This window comes from Myxine glutinosa, chromosome 10 (genome assembly GCF_964187855.1).
Source record: "Myxine glutinosa chromosome 10, kmMyxGlut1.1, whole genome shotgun sequence".
Lineage (NCBI taxonomy): Eukaryota > Metazoa > Chordata > Myxini > Myxiniformes > Myxinidae > Myxine > Myxine glutinosa.
Genome location: NC_136270.1, coordinates 45,544,312 through 45,557,133, shown reverse-complemented (window position 1 = coordinate 45,557,133; position 12,822 = coordinate 45,544,312). Strand labels below are relative to the sequence as shown.

Sequence of the window (12,822 nt, the reverse complement as noted above, 5' to 3'; positions counted from 1 at the left end):
TTGGAAGGAGGTTCAGTATATGTTGGAGAATGACATCATCGAACCAAGCAGCAGTGAATGGAGCTCACCATGTGTGTTGGTTCCAAAACCCGATGGCAGTTTTCGCTGTTGTATGGATTTTAAACGGGTTATTGCAGTGACCAAGACCGACTCATATCCCATCCCGAGGATTGATGACTGTATTGATAGAATAGGCCCAGCTAAATTTGTAACTAAATTTGACTTGCTGAAAGGGTATTGGCAGATTCCTCTTACTGATAGAGCCAAGGAAATCTCGGCTTTAGTCACACCAAATGGGTTGTATCAGTACAAGGTTCTTCCCTTTGGATTGAAAAACGGGCCTGCTACATTTCAACGGCTGATTAATAAGCTCATTGCAGACCTTGAGGGAGTGGAGGCTTATCTGGATGATGTCATCATACACAGCATGACCATGGAAGATCATATTAAACAAATTCATGCATTTTTCAAGAAATTGACCGAGGCAGGGTTGACCATCAACTTATCTAAGAGTGAGTTTGTAAAAGCACAGGTGGTGTTCCTAGGCCATGTAGTAGGTCAGGATCAGGTGCAACCGGTGACAGCCAAGATAGAAGCCATTGATCGCTTCCAAGTTCCAAAAGGGAAGAAGGAGCTTGTGAGATTCTTGGGTATGGCTGGTTGGCACCAGCGGTTCTGCAGGAATTTTTCTGATCTGGTAGCCCCTTTAACGAATTTGCAAAGGAAAGAGACCAAGTTTGTTTGGGATTACAAATGTCAGGCTGCCTTTGCCCATGTCAAAGCAATATTCATGAGCTCTCCTGTCCTAGCAGCCCCGGATTTTCAAGCACCTTTCAAGTTGGCCATTGATGCAAGTGATGTGGTGGCTGGGGCAGTTCTATTACAGGAAGATGAGGATGGAGTGGACCACCCGGTGTGCTACTATTCCAAAAAGTTTAACAAACACTAGGCAAATTATGCCACCATGGAAAAAGAGACCCTTGCTCTCCTGCTAGCGCTTCAGCATTATGAGGTGTATCTGGGAACTACTACCTTTCCTATAAAAGTCTTCACTGATCACAACCCCTTAACCTTCATTCAAAAAATGAAAAATAAAAATCAGAGGTTGATGAGATGGAGTTTGGCTTTGCAGGAGTTCAACTTGGAAATTGAGCATATAAAGGGCAGGGACAATGTCGTTGCTGATGCTTTATCCAGAGTGAACTAAATTTGGAAATTCCTGTAGGTTGTTTGGAAGTGTTGTTGCTTTATTTTGGGGAATATTAATTATTGTTGCTCACGTGAATTTATCATTTGGGGGTGAGTTTTACTTTTGTTTGTTAAAAGAGTTTTTGCATGCAAAGAAAGTTTTCACTATGTTCCAACTTTCTTTCTTGAGGGGGGGAAGTGTTACGGATTCGTCACTTCCATTGTTGTGGGGCTCATCCACTGTAAACATTTTTGTTTGCATGTACTATTATTGTTATCATTTAAGTGAATTGGAAATAACTGTTTTCAAAAGGTAAAAAAAATTAATGTTTTAAAAAGAAACCGGAAACCGGATCGGGAACCGGATGAGGAAGAAGAAGAGAAAAGGAGGCGGAGCGAGTGAGGTCGGAGAAGGAGCCGAGCTGCGTTGAGGTTTTGAGCAAACGCTGGCGAACGGGGGTCACGAGTGAACTTTGGGTTTCCTGGGAAAGGGATTCCTGCGACAGAGTTGTTATCGCTGTGACAGATAAACATGCGTGACAGGTTTTGCGGTTGATTCCGAAGAGAATCATTGGAGTGCCGATACACTTTGAGAACGGACCGTTGGCCATTTTGCCTCACGCCTGATTTCGGATCGCTCCAAGTTTTTCCCCTCGCTTCAACCATTTCAACGCATCCAGACGTAACCTGGTGTGTATGTGTAACGTGGATTTTGAGTGCGAATTTGCAGTTCGTCGATTGGGAGCCGTTGAACGTCCATACCCGAAGGTGTGTTTTCCCAGTCGCCTCTTGAGGGTACCTTTGCTCATCTTTGGCAGTGTGACTGTCAACCGAACAGGCTTCTGGTCTCGATACAACATCGTTCTGACGATCACTGGAGCATGGATCGACTTTGGTTTGAAGCTGGGACAGAGACATTGGGAATGTTCTTTTCGCTCACTTGGAGCACAGTGAGTTATATTGTACGAAACTGATGGTACCATCATAGGAATGATATATTGGTTGTGCAATTGATTACTAATGTTTTTGTACTGTTATTCTTGTGTGACCTTAATACAATACTTGTTTGTTGGTAACAATTGGTGTGGTTTCACCATTGATCTTTGACCCACAGAATAACACATCTTTCTGCCGAGACTCCTCTCGGGGCTCGGAGGTACACCGTGACCGGGGTTTGGGGAGGAGCACGTAACACCTCCCATGAACCATGTTCCCTTATTCTCAATTCCCCGCCCATTTGGCTCGCTCCTCCCAATAACTCATATGTTCCCTTATTCTCAATTCCCCGCCCATTTGGCTTGCTCCTCCCATTAACTCATATGTTCCCTTATTCTCAATTACCCGCCCATTTACCTCGCTCCTCCCATTAACTCATATGTTCCCTTATTCTCAATTCCCTGCCCATTTATCTCGCTCCTCCCATTAACTAATATGTTCCCTTATTCTCAATTCCCCGCCCATTTACCTCGCTCCTCCCATTAACTCACATGTTCCCTTATTCTCAATTCCCCGCCAATTTACCTCGCTCCTCCCATTAACTCACATGTTCCCTTATTCTCAATTCCCCGCCCATTTACCTTGCTCCTCCAAATAACTCATATGTTCCCTTATTCTCAAATCCCCGCCAATTTCCTTCGCTCCTCCCATTAACTCATATGTTCCCTTATTCTCAATTCCCCGCCAATTTCCTTCGCTCCTCCCAATAACTCATATGTTCCCTTATTCTCAATTCCCCGCCAATTTCCTTCGCTCCTCCCAATAACTCATATGTTCCCTTATTCTCAATTCCCCGCCCATTTCCTTCGCTCCTCCCATTAACTCATATGTTCCCTTATTCTCAATTCCCCGCCAATTTCCTTCGCTCCTCCCAATAACTCATATGTTCCCTTATTCTCAATTCCCCGCCAATTTCCTTCGCTCCTCCCAATAACTCATATGTTCCCTTATTCTCAATTCCCCGCCAATTTCCTTCGCTCCTCCCAATAACTCATATGTTCCCTTATTCTCAATTCCCCGCCCATTTGGCTCGCTCCTCCCAATAACTCATATGTTCCCTTATTCTCAATTCCCCGCCAATTTCCTTCGCTCCTCCCAATAACTCACATGTTCCCTTATTCTCAATTCCCCACCCATTTACCTCGCTCCTCCCAATAACTCATATGTTCCCTTATTCTCAATTCCCTGCCAATTTCCTTCGCTCCTCCCAATAACTCATATGTTCCCTTATTCTCAATTCCCCGCCGATTTACCTCGCTCCTCCCAATAACTCATATGTTCCCTTATTCTCAATTCCCCGCCAATTTCCTTCGCTCCTCCCAATAACTCATATGTTCCCTTATTCTCAATTCCCCGCCCATTTGGCTCGCTCCTCCCAATAACTCATATGTTCCCTTATTCTCAATTCCCCGCCAATTTCCTTCGCTCCTCCCAATAACTCACATGTTCCCTTATTCTCAATTCCCCACCCATTTACCTCGCTCCTCCCAATAACTCATATGTTCCCTTATTCTCAATTCCCCGCCAATTTCCTTCGCTCCTCCCAATAACTCATATGTTCCCTTATTCTCAATTCCCCGCCCATTTACCTCGCTCCTCCCAATAACTCATATGTTCCCTTATTCTCAATTCCCCGCCAATTTCCTTCGCTCCTCCCAATAACTCATATGTTGCCTTATTCTCAATTCCCCGCCCATTTGGCTCGCTCCTCCGTCCTCCCCAAAGCAGCGCTGGTAAAGCAAGCACAGAGACAACAACCATGTATTTTTTTGTTTTCACTTTAATCATTTTATGCAAAAATGTAAATAAAGCAGTAAACTCTTAATCCGATTAGGCTTACAATGTTTATCGATATTATAATATTAATTAAACTCACAGAGTCACACTGCCCCTGGTTTTATACTTCATTGTCCAATATCGTAGTAATATTCCTCTCCCTCCTTCATTAAGCTTACTTTTAATTAATAGATGCCTATATTATTTATTTTTAAAATGTGTTACAGTTGAGACCGATGGAACTCGCTATGTTAAATTGATCACGTGCCCTTTAACTGACTCCTCGGTGTTTATTAATTTAATATAAGCGTGTACACGGTTTAATATAAGCGTGTATAAGCGTGTACACGTATACACGGTTAAACACCCTTTGTGTGGTGTCCATGGTAACGCCGAACGGGACAATCTGGGTTTTCTTCGTTTTCAAACATGGATGATGGATTCTGAACGTCAGTTTCCGAGGCTATAGTCTTTGTAAATATAAAACGTTGTACGAAATATTTTTTTAACGGGTCAGGAAAGTTTGTAGGTGCGAAGCGGAGGGGAGAAATGGAGAAGAAAAGCGAGCTCCGGGGAGGGGGAGGAGTGAATAGGAGCAGCAAATGGAAGGGGAGGAGCGAGTACGAGGGGGAGGAGTCAAAAGGGGCGAGTACGAGAGGGAGGAGTCAATAGGAGCGAGTACGAGAGGGAGGAGTCAATAGGAGCAGGAAATGGAGGAGCGAGTGCTGAATAGGAGTGGGCGGAGCGAATAGGAACGGGAAATGGAGGAGGAGGAGCGAGTACGAGGGGGAGGAGTCAATTGGAGCAGGAAATGGAGGCGGAGGAGCGAGTACTGAGTAGGAGGGGCATGAGGAGGAGGAGTCAATGGGAGTAGGAGGTGGAACAGATGAGTCACCAAGGAGGATTCATGATGAAGAAATGTGAACATGAAGCCAATATTATTCATTTCCGCTCAAATCCCACGGAGCGTGCGTACTTACCGGAAGTTCCGGTGTAGTTTCCAAGATGGCGCGGTGGCTTCGTGAGCACCTCGCCTTCTTGATGGGCGTCAGAAAGGGTCCAGCGCCCTGTCCGACACAACAACAATTGCTACAACAACAGCAGCAACAACAACTGTTTCAACACCAACAGCAGCTGGAGGAGCAACAACAGGTACAGCAGCAGCAACAGGAGCAGCAGCAGCAACAACAATTGTCTCCGGCCGCTGAGACCGAAGAGAGATCACCTGCACCTAGTCCACCACAGCAGCCCGGCACACCACCACAGAATAACCAGCAGCAACAGCAACAACAACAACAACAACAAGCCAAACATGTTGCGCCCAATGCCGCCGTTCCGTACTACGCCTTTGGGAGCGCTTTGGAGCGGCTCAAGGCGGTGTGTTCGGGACGAGAGGACGAGGCTTCAGAAACCATTGTTGAGTCCGGACCACAATCCGAACCCAAGTACGTCTCCCCGAGGCAAAGGCTCATCAGGGTGGAGGGAGCGGAGCAGAGCCGTGACCGGGACCGCGACCGGGACCGGCTGAACCAGGCAAAGGAAACTCCCGGACGAACCGAGGACTCTCCGAAAGGGAAGAACGAGGTACAGTACAGTACAATACAGTAGAGTACAGTACAAGCAATGCGCGTGTTCCTTTCCCTCCACTAACAATGTCCCAGTTTGGTGTTTTCGTCATTTTAAACTCATCACGTGTAACCTTCATTACAATGAGCTAGCTATCGCTCGCCAAGTCACCCGTTCCGTATGAACCGCTTAACCGGAGTGCTTAAGCCGCTTGGTGAGCGCTCTGCAAGCTGATCGCTAATGGAACACCGCTGATACAAATGTTGTCACGTGTTTGTATTTGTGCAATCTTTGTCCATCCAATGTAAAAACGCTGTCACCGTGTAGGACTTATTCATGGTCCTGCCCAGGGCTGCCCTGACCTTCTCATTTCAGTAAAAAAAAACAAATTCCAAACATTTCCTTTTGAGATAACATCACTTTTGAGATAACATCACTTTTGAGATAACATCACTTTTGAGATGCTAAGAAACTAGAATTGCAGGTTTCTCAATTTTAACATAATCCAGAATTGAGTTTTTTGTGTTTTATATTGCTCTCTCTGTCTCTAGGCAGAGGTTATACGAGGTGGTTTGCCATTGCTTTCCCAGCAGTAGTTGGGGCAAGAATTTGTAATTCGTTCAGGATTACGGCGATAACTTGCCTTTCCTTTGTGAAAGACACCACGGGATCTTTAACGTCCATCGACTAATGCTGGCAAACGAGATGCCCGTTTAACGTCCACTGACTAATGCTGGCAAACGAGATGCCCGTTTAACGTCCACTGACTAATGCTGGCAGACGAGATGCTCGTTTAACGTCCATCGACTAATGCTGGCAGACGAGATGCTCGTTTAACGTCCATCGACTAATGCTGGCAGACGAGATGCTCGTTTAACGTCCATCGACTAATGCTGGCAGACGAGATGCTCGTTTAACGTCCATCGACTAATGCTGGCAGACGAGATGCTCGTTTAACGTCCATCGACTAATGCTGGCAGACGAGATGCTCGTTTAACGTCCATCGACTAATGCTGGCAGACGAGATGCCCGTTTAACGTCCATCGACTAATGCTGGCAGACGAGATGCTCGTTTAACGTCCACTGACTAATGCTGGCAAACAAGATGCCCGTTTAACGTCCACTGACTAATGCTGGCAGACGAGATGCTCGTTTAACGTCCATCGACTAATGCTGGCAGACGAGATGCCCGTTTAATGTCCACTGACTAATGCTGGCAAACGAGATGCCCGTTTAACGTCCACTGACTAATGCTGGCAGACGAGATGCTCGTTTAACGTCCATCGACTAATGCTGGCAGACGAGATGCTCGTTTAACGTCCATCGACTAATGCTGGCAGACGAGATGCCCGTTTAACGTCCATCGACTAATGCTGGCAGACGAGATGCTCGTTTAACGTCCACCGACTAATGCTGGCAGACGAGATGCTCGTTTAACGTCCGCCGACTAATGCTGGCAGACGAGATGCTCGTTTAACGTCCATCGACTAATGCTGGCAGACGAGATGCTCGTTTAACGTCCATCGACTAATGCTGGCAGACGAGATGCTCGTTTAACGTCCATCGACTAATGCTGGCAGAGGAGATGCCCGTTTAACGTCCATCGACTAATGCTGGCAGACGAGATGCTCGTTTAACGTCCATCGACTAATGCTGGCAGACGAGATGCTCGTTTAACGTCCATCGACTAATGCTGGCAGACGAGATGCTCGTTTAACATCCACCGACTAATGCTGGCAGACGAGATGCTCGTTTAACGTCCATCGACTAATGCTGGCAGACGAGATGCCCGTTTAACGTCCATCGACTAATGCTGGCAGACGAGATGCCCGTTTAACGTCCACCGACTAATGCTGGCAGACGAGATGCCCGTTTAACGTCCACCGACTAATGCTGGCAGACGAGATGCTCGTTTAACGTCCATCGACTAATGCTGGCAGACGAGATGCTCGTTTAACGTCCATCGACTAATGCTGGCAGACGAGATGCTCGTTTAACGTCCATCGACTAATGCTGGCAGACGAGATGCCCGTTTAATGTCCATCGACTAATGCTGGCAGGCGAGATGCCCGTTTAACGTCCACCGACTAATGCTGGCAGACGAGATGCTCGTTTAACGTCCATCCGAGGGACGGCACACACATCGACGGATCACCCTACCTGTCGAACACCAGGATGACATCTTATAGCCGGGTCAGGATTCCAACCCAGGCTAGGCGGCTTGGAGAGTACGCATACCTCTAGAGCTAGACCAACCTGCCATCCCTGTGTGCTGCCTACACCTCATTTGTTTCATTAAATTGCAAGATAATCCTGGCCTACATAACATATAACATTGGTGGAATGTTTCAGGTGTAATGACTGATCACCTGTATGTTTCAGAGGAATTTGGTTATCTTTAGTTTCAGTTTTTTAATTGCAGGTTCAGCGCTCAGTGAGTTTTTTTGGTTATTGGTATCGGGGAGGCTTGTTTCAGTGTTCGGAATATTGAAGGAATGCGTTTTTATTTATTTATTTTTTCCACCGCTAATTTATATTAATTACTTCTACTTCTCTATGGCCCCAATTACCTTCTTGTAGGATCCGCTGGGGAGACTTTTTGGCCCAACTCTTTCACGAACTGGCTGACCATGCCCTGACGTTCGACTGTAGCTGATTTGTGCTGGACTTTGTACTTCGTTCAGAGGGCCGGAAATAACTCCCCTACTAGTGGAATCTTTAATCTCCACCAACTAACACCAGGAAATGGGATACCCGGCTTAACGTCTAATCCCTCGAACGGCACACTGTGTGATGCAACCCATGCCAAGCAGCGATCGGATAGTTCATAGTTGTGTTGGGAATCGAACCCATGCTGTACAATTCAAAGTATACTACCTCCGTACTCTCCCGTCGGACCCAACAAGCTATGCCCCATCACCGTCACCGTCACTGTCGCCATCATCATGAGCATTCAGGTACTAGCGTCATGTCAAATGGGAATGAGATCCTCAACAAATACAGGAAATCTTGCTTTGCAGCTGCAATTGGTTTTTATAATATTTCCGTTAATCAAGTTGCATGTATTCTTTCCCCCCACCCCCTCTTTTTACCTCTTTATTTTGTTTCATTTGTACCTCTTCTTCTTCTTTTTTTTGTGAATTCTTGGATGTTCATTGTAAGCTACCTAATCATGGTGTGAATGGAGGTGGTTGGGGGTGAATTGATAAAATGACACTTTTTGGAAAAGGAAGAAGAGTAGGGGGTATTCAAGAGAGGGTAATGTAAGGAGACGAGGGAAAACTTTGGAGCAGACAGTAGTAAAGTGAGTGAGAGCTTAAGAGTAAGAGCTTATCATGTACGAGACATCAAAATTTATAACATTTTTACACAAGTAATAAATAGCCACATGACATGTCACGGTTAAAGTTTAACTCGGAGAGCAAATACATTTTCGGTGTCTTGGTTAATTTTGTCTCGGACTTGCTCTCACGAGGATAGTTGGATATTGCCCAAAGTGACTCCGACATAGTCCGAACCACATGTGATATGTTAGTGAAAGTTTGCAAACTAAAGGGTTCATAGAACACCTTACCCCATGCTGTCTTGAGAAACAAGGACGTGGGCGGGCTCTACGAGCGGCAAATTTGATTGGTCAAGATGGCGTAATATTTTAATAATAATAATAATAATTCATTTATTTTGTATAGCGCTTTTCCAGAAGCCCAAAGGCGCTTTGACAGAGTGGAAAACATAATGCATAACAATACATGAAAACAACAATTGCAAAAAGACAAGAATCAAGAAAACAAACAGCAGCGATATACGGCATATATATAAGACAAGAATCAAAAAGACAAGACAAGAATCAATAGGGAAATATTTAAAGCAAAAGGAGGGAGAAGGAGAAGAGATAGTCAGGGGTTAAATGCTGTGGGTTGAATGTTGAATGCAGCGTTGAACAGGTGGGTCTTTAGTGATGTTTTGAATGTGGTGAGTGAGGAGGAGTCTCTGATGGTGTGAGGTAGTGAGTTCCAGAGGGTGGGAGCAGCGATGGAGAAGGCCCTGTCCCCCCAGGATCTGAATTTGGTCCGGATGGAGGGGGTCAGGAGGTTGGTACCAGCAGAGCGGAGGTTGCGGGTGGGAGTGTGTCTGGAGAGGAGGTCAGCCAGGTAGGATGGGGCCAGGTTATGGAGGGCTTTGTATGTCAAGAGGAGGATTTTGTACTGGATTCTCTGGGGGATGGGGAGCCAGTGAAGCTTGTAAAGGACGGGGGTGATGTGGTCACGGGTCCGGGAATGAGTGAGTAGACGGGCAGCGGAGTTCTGAATGTATTGGAGTTTATTGGTGATTTTTGAGGGTGAACCATAGAGGAGGCTATTGCAGTAGTCCAGACGGGAGGTGATGAAGGCGTGGATGAGGGTTTCTGCAGCCGTGGAGGAGAGGGATGAGCGGAGACGGGCAATGTTTTTCAGGTGAAAGAAGGCTGACTTTGTGATCTGTTTAGTGTATTTGTCGAAGGAAAGGGTTTGGTCAAAGATGACGCCAAGATTCCGGATGTGAGGGGAGGTGGATACTGGGATACCGTCGATGTTGAGGGCAAAGTTATGGGTGGATTTTGTGAGCGTTTTTGGGCCAATGATGATTATTTCAGATTTATCACAGTTAAGCTTGAGGAAGTTGATTTGAAGCCAGGATTTTATTTCAGTGATGCAGTTTGTCAGGATAGAGTGGGTGTCGGTGGAGACGGACTTGGTGGAGATGAAAAGCTGGATGTCATCGGCGAAGCAGTGGAATTGGAGACCATGACGGCGGATTAAGTGACCGAGCGGGGACAGGTAAAGGATGAAGAGGAGGGGGCCAAGAACTGAACCTTGGGGGACACCTTGGGGGAGGGGAGCAGTGGGGGATTTGCAGTTATTGATGGAGATGAACTGGCATCTGTCAGAGAGGTATGATTTAATCCAAGAGAGGGCAGTGCCGGTGACGTTAAAGGTGGATTCAAGTCGGGTGAGGAGGATAGTGTGATCGATGGTGTCAAAGGCAGCGCTGAGGTCGAGGAGGACGAGAATGTTGAGGTTGCCAGCGTCAGAGGAGAGGAGAAGGTCATTGGTGATTTTGAGGAGAGCAGTTTCAGTACTGTGGTTGGAGCGGAATCCGGATTGGAATGTTTCATACAAGTTATTGGCAGAGAGATGATGTTTGAGTTGAGTGGCTACAGCGCGTTCCAAAACTTTTGACAGAAAGGGTATAGTCTAGTAGGAAGACTAGGTCCCCCTGCACCCCCCGGAGATATACTTCTAATCAGTGTTTCTAGATTGTAAAAAATGTGTAGAAAATGACTAGCTATGGCCCCAAGCTGAAAGAATGTCCCACATACCATTTTTATGCAAATTACTGCTGCCATTATCAAAAAAAGACTAGGTCCCCCTGCACCCCCCGGAGATATACTTCTAATCAGTGTTTCTAGATTGGAAAAAATGTGTAGAAAATGACTAGCTATGGCCCCAAGCTGAAAAAATGTCCCACATACCATTTTTATGCAAATTACTGCTGCCATTATCAAAAAAACGATTTTTGACATATCTCAGCCAATATTGCAGATAATTGAAAAATGAAGGTGTCTAGACCCATGTTTTGAAGGGCATAGATCATGATAGAACTATTCATAACATGATTACATGTGTCTATGGTATACTAGTATGCTAATTAGTGCTTTATTTACAAAATAATCACAGTTTTACGAAATAATAGACTCATATTAAGGTCCGTCTACACAGACGTTAACACAAAGTTTTATTTTTCTAAATACCCTGTGAAATTCACCGAATGCCCTGTGAAACCTGGGATTCTTCTCCAGCTTTTTCAAGGGCCCGACTTTTCCCTTCCCTTTGAAGGCACTGGTGCAGTCTTCTCCGCTGAACACATAGTACCCCAGGAGAGTGGCACAGTAGTCCTCTCCCAGGGATTCTGCCAGCTCAGAGACGTTGACAAGTTGGCGATGCTTCCCTGACCCTGTATCCAGGTACACCGTCAGCTTGATGTTGTGGGCATGGTGGAGCAGGATCAGGAGGATGTCTGTGTCCGGTGTTCTGACTACAGCGTTCTTGTATCCGATGGTAGCAGCATGATGGAGGTACAGAACCACCCTGGTATCAGTCTCTTCCTGGTTGCTGTAGATCGTGGGGAGTTCACGTACCTCGACCTGAAACACAAAAAGGCACCGCATTTCAATCACCAGTCACTGCCAGTTTCAGTATATCTCCGGGGGGTGCAGGGGGACCTAGTCTTTTTTTGATAATGGCAGCAGTAATTTGCATAAAAATGGTATGTGGGACATTTTTTCAGCTTGGGGCCATAGCTAGTCATTTTCTACACATTTTTTCCAATCTAGAAACACTGATTAGAAGTATATCTCCGGGGGGTGCAGGGGGACCTAGTCTTTTTTTGATAATGGCAGCAGTAATTTGCATAAAAATGGTATGTGGGACATTTTTTCAGCTTGGGGCCATAGCTAGTCATTTTCTACACATTTTTTCCAATCTAGAAACACTGATTAGAAGTATATCTCCGGGGGGTGCAGGGGGACCTAGTCTTCCTACTAGACTAGTAGGTTGGAGATGGGTCTGAAGTTGTTTAGGGTGTCAGGGTTTAGACCAGGTTTTTTTAGAATGGGGGTAACAGCAGCAATTTTGAGGGAAGGTGGGACGATGCCTGTAGACAGGGAGGAGTTTATTGTTGCAATGATAAGTGGAGAGAGAGCAGGGAGGGAGGCTTTGACAAAGCTGGAGGGGATGGGGTCAAGAGTGCAGGTGGCAGTTTTCATTCCTATGAGGAGTTCAGAGAGGTCAGTAGGAGAGATTGGGGAGAACCGAGACAGGGGATGGCAGGACAAGGGGGGGCAGGTGGTTGGAGGGGGAGCGGGTGCGGCGGTGGTCAAGCTGTTGTAGATGTTGTCAATTTTGCGTTGGAAGAAAGAGAGGAAGGAGATGCAGTTGTCTACTGTGAATGACTGGGTGGTGGTGTTCAGGGGGCGGAGGAGTTTGTTTATTGTCGAGAAGAGTGCTTTTGGGTTTCCGGAGCCAGAGTGGATAATTTGAGAGTAGTAGGCAGAGCGGGCGCGGGAGAGGGCATCTTTGTAGTGTTGTATGTGGTCCTTGTAGGCTTGGGAGTGAACTGTGAGACCCGTTTTATTGCGGAGTCTTTCAAGTTGGCGAGCACGAGTTTTCATCAGGTGGAGTTCAGGGGTAAACCAGGGAGCAGAATGGGTGAAAGAAACTGTTTTGGTTTTTACAGGCGCAAGCTGGTCAAGGCAGG

The 12,822-nt window shown here is 46.2% G+C and overlaps 1 protein-coding gene across 4 annotated transcripts in view; it reads left to right on the top strand.

Annotated features, from left to right (window-relative positions):
- Window positions 1-4,859: 4,859 nt before the first annotated feature.
- The window catches only part of LOC137414321 (SH2 domain-containing adapter protein F), a 69,395-nt gene continuing 61,432 nt past the window's right edge, over window positions 4,860-12,822 (top strand). For 2 of the 4 annotated variants that reach the window (XM_068099815.2, XM_068099814.2), the window contains exon 1: window positions 4,862-5,544. In XM_068099815.2, coding sequence (XP_067955916.1) covers window positions 4,966-5,544 — 579 coding nt within the window. In that variant the 5' untranslated portion in view covers window positions 4,862-4,965. Of the gene's footprint in view, window positions 5,545-12,822 lie in introns of all 4 variants that reach the window. The other 2 variants (XM_068099813.2, XM_068099816.2) reach the window with 2 other exon arrangements.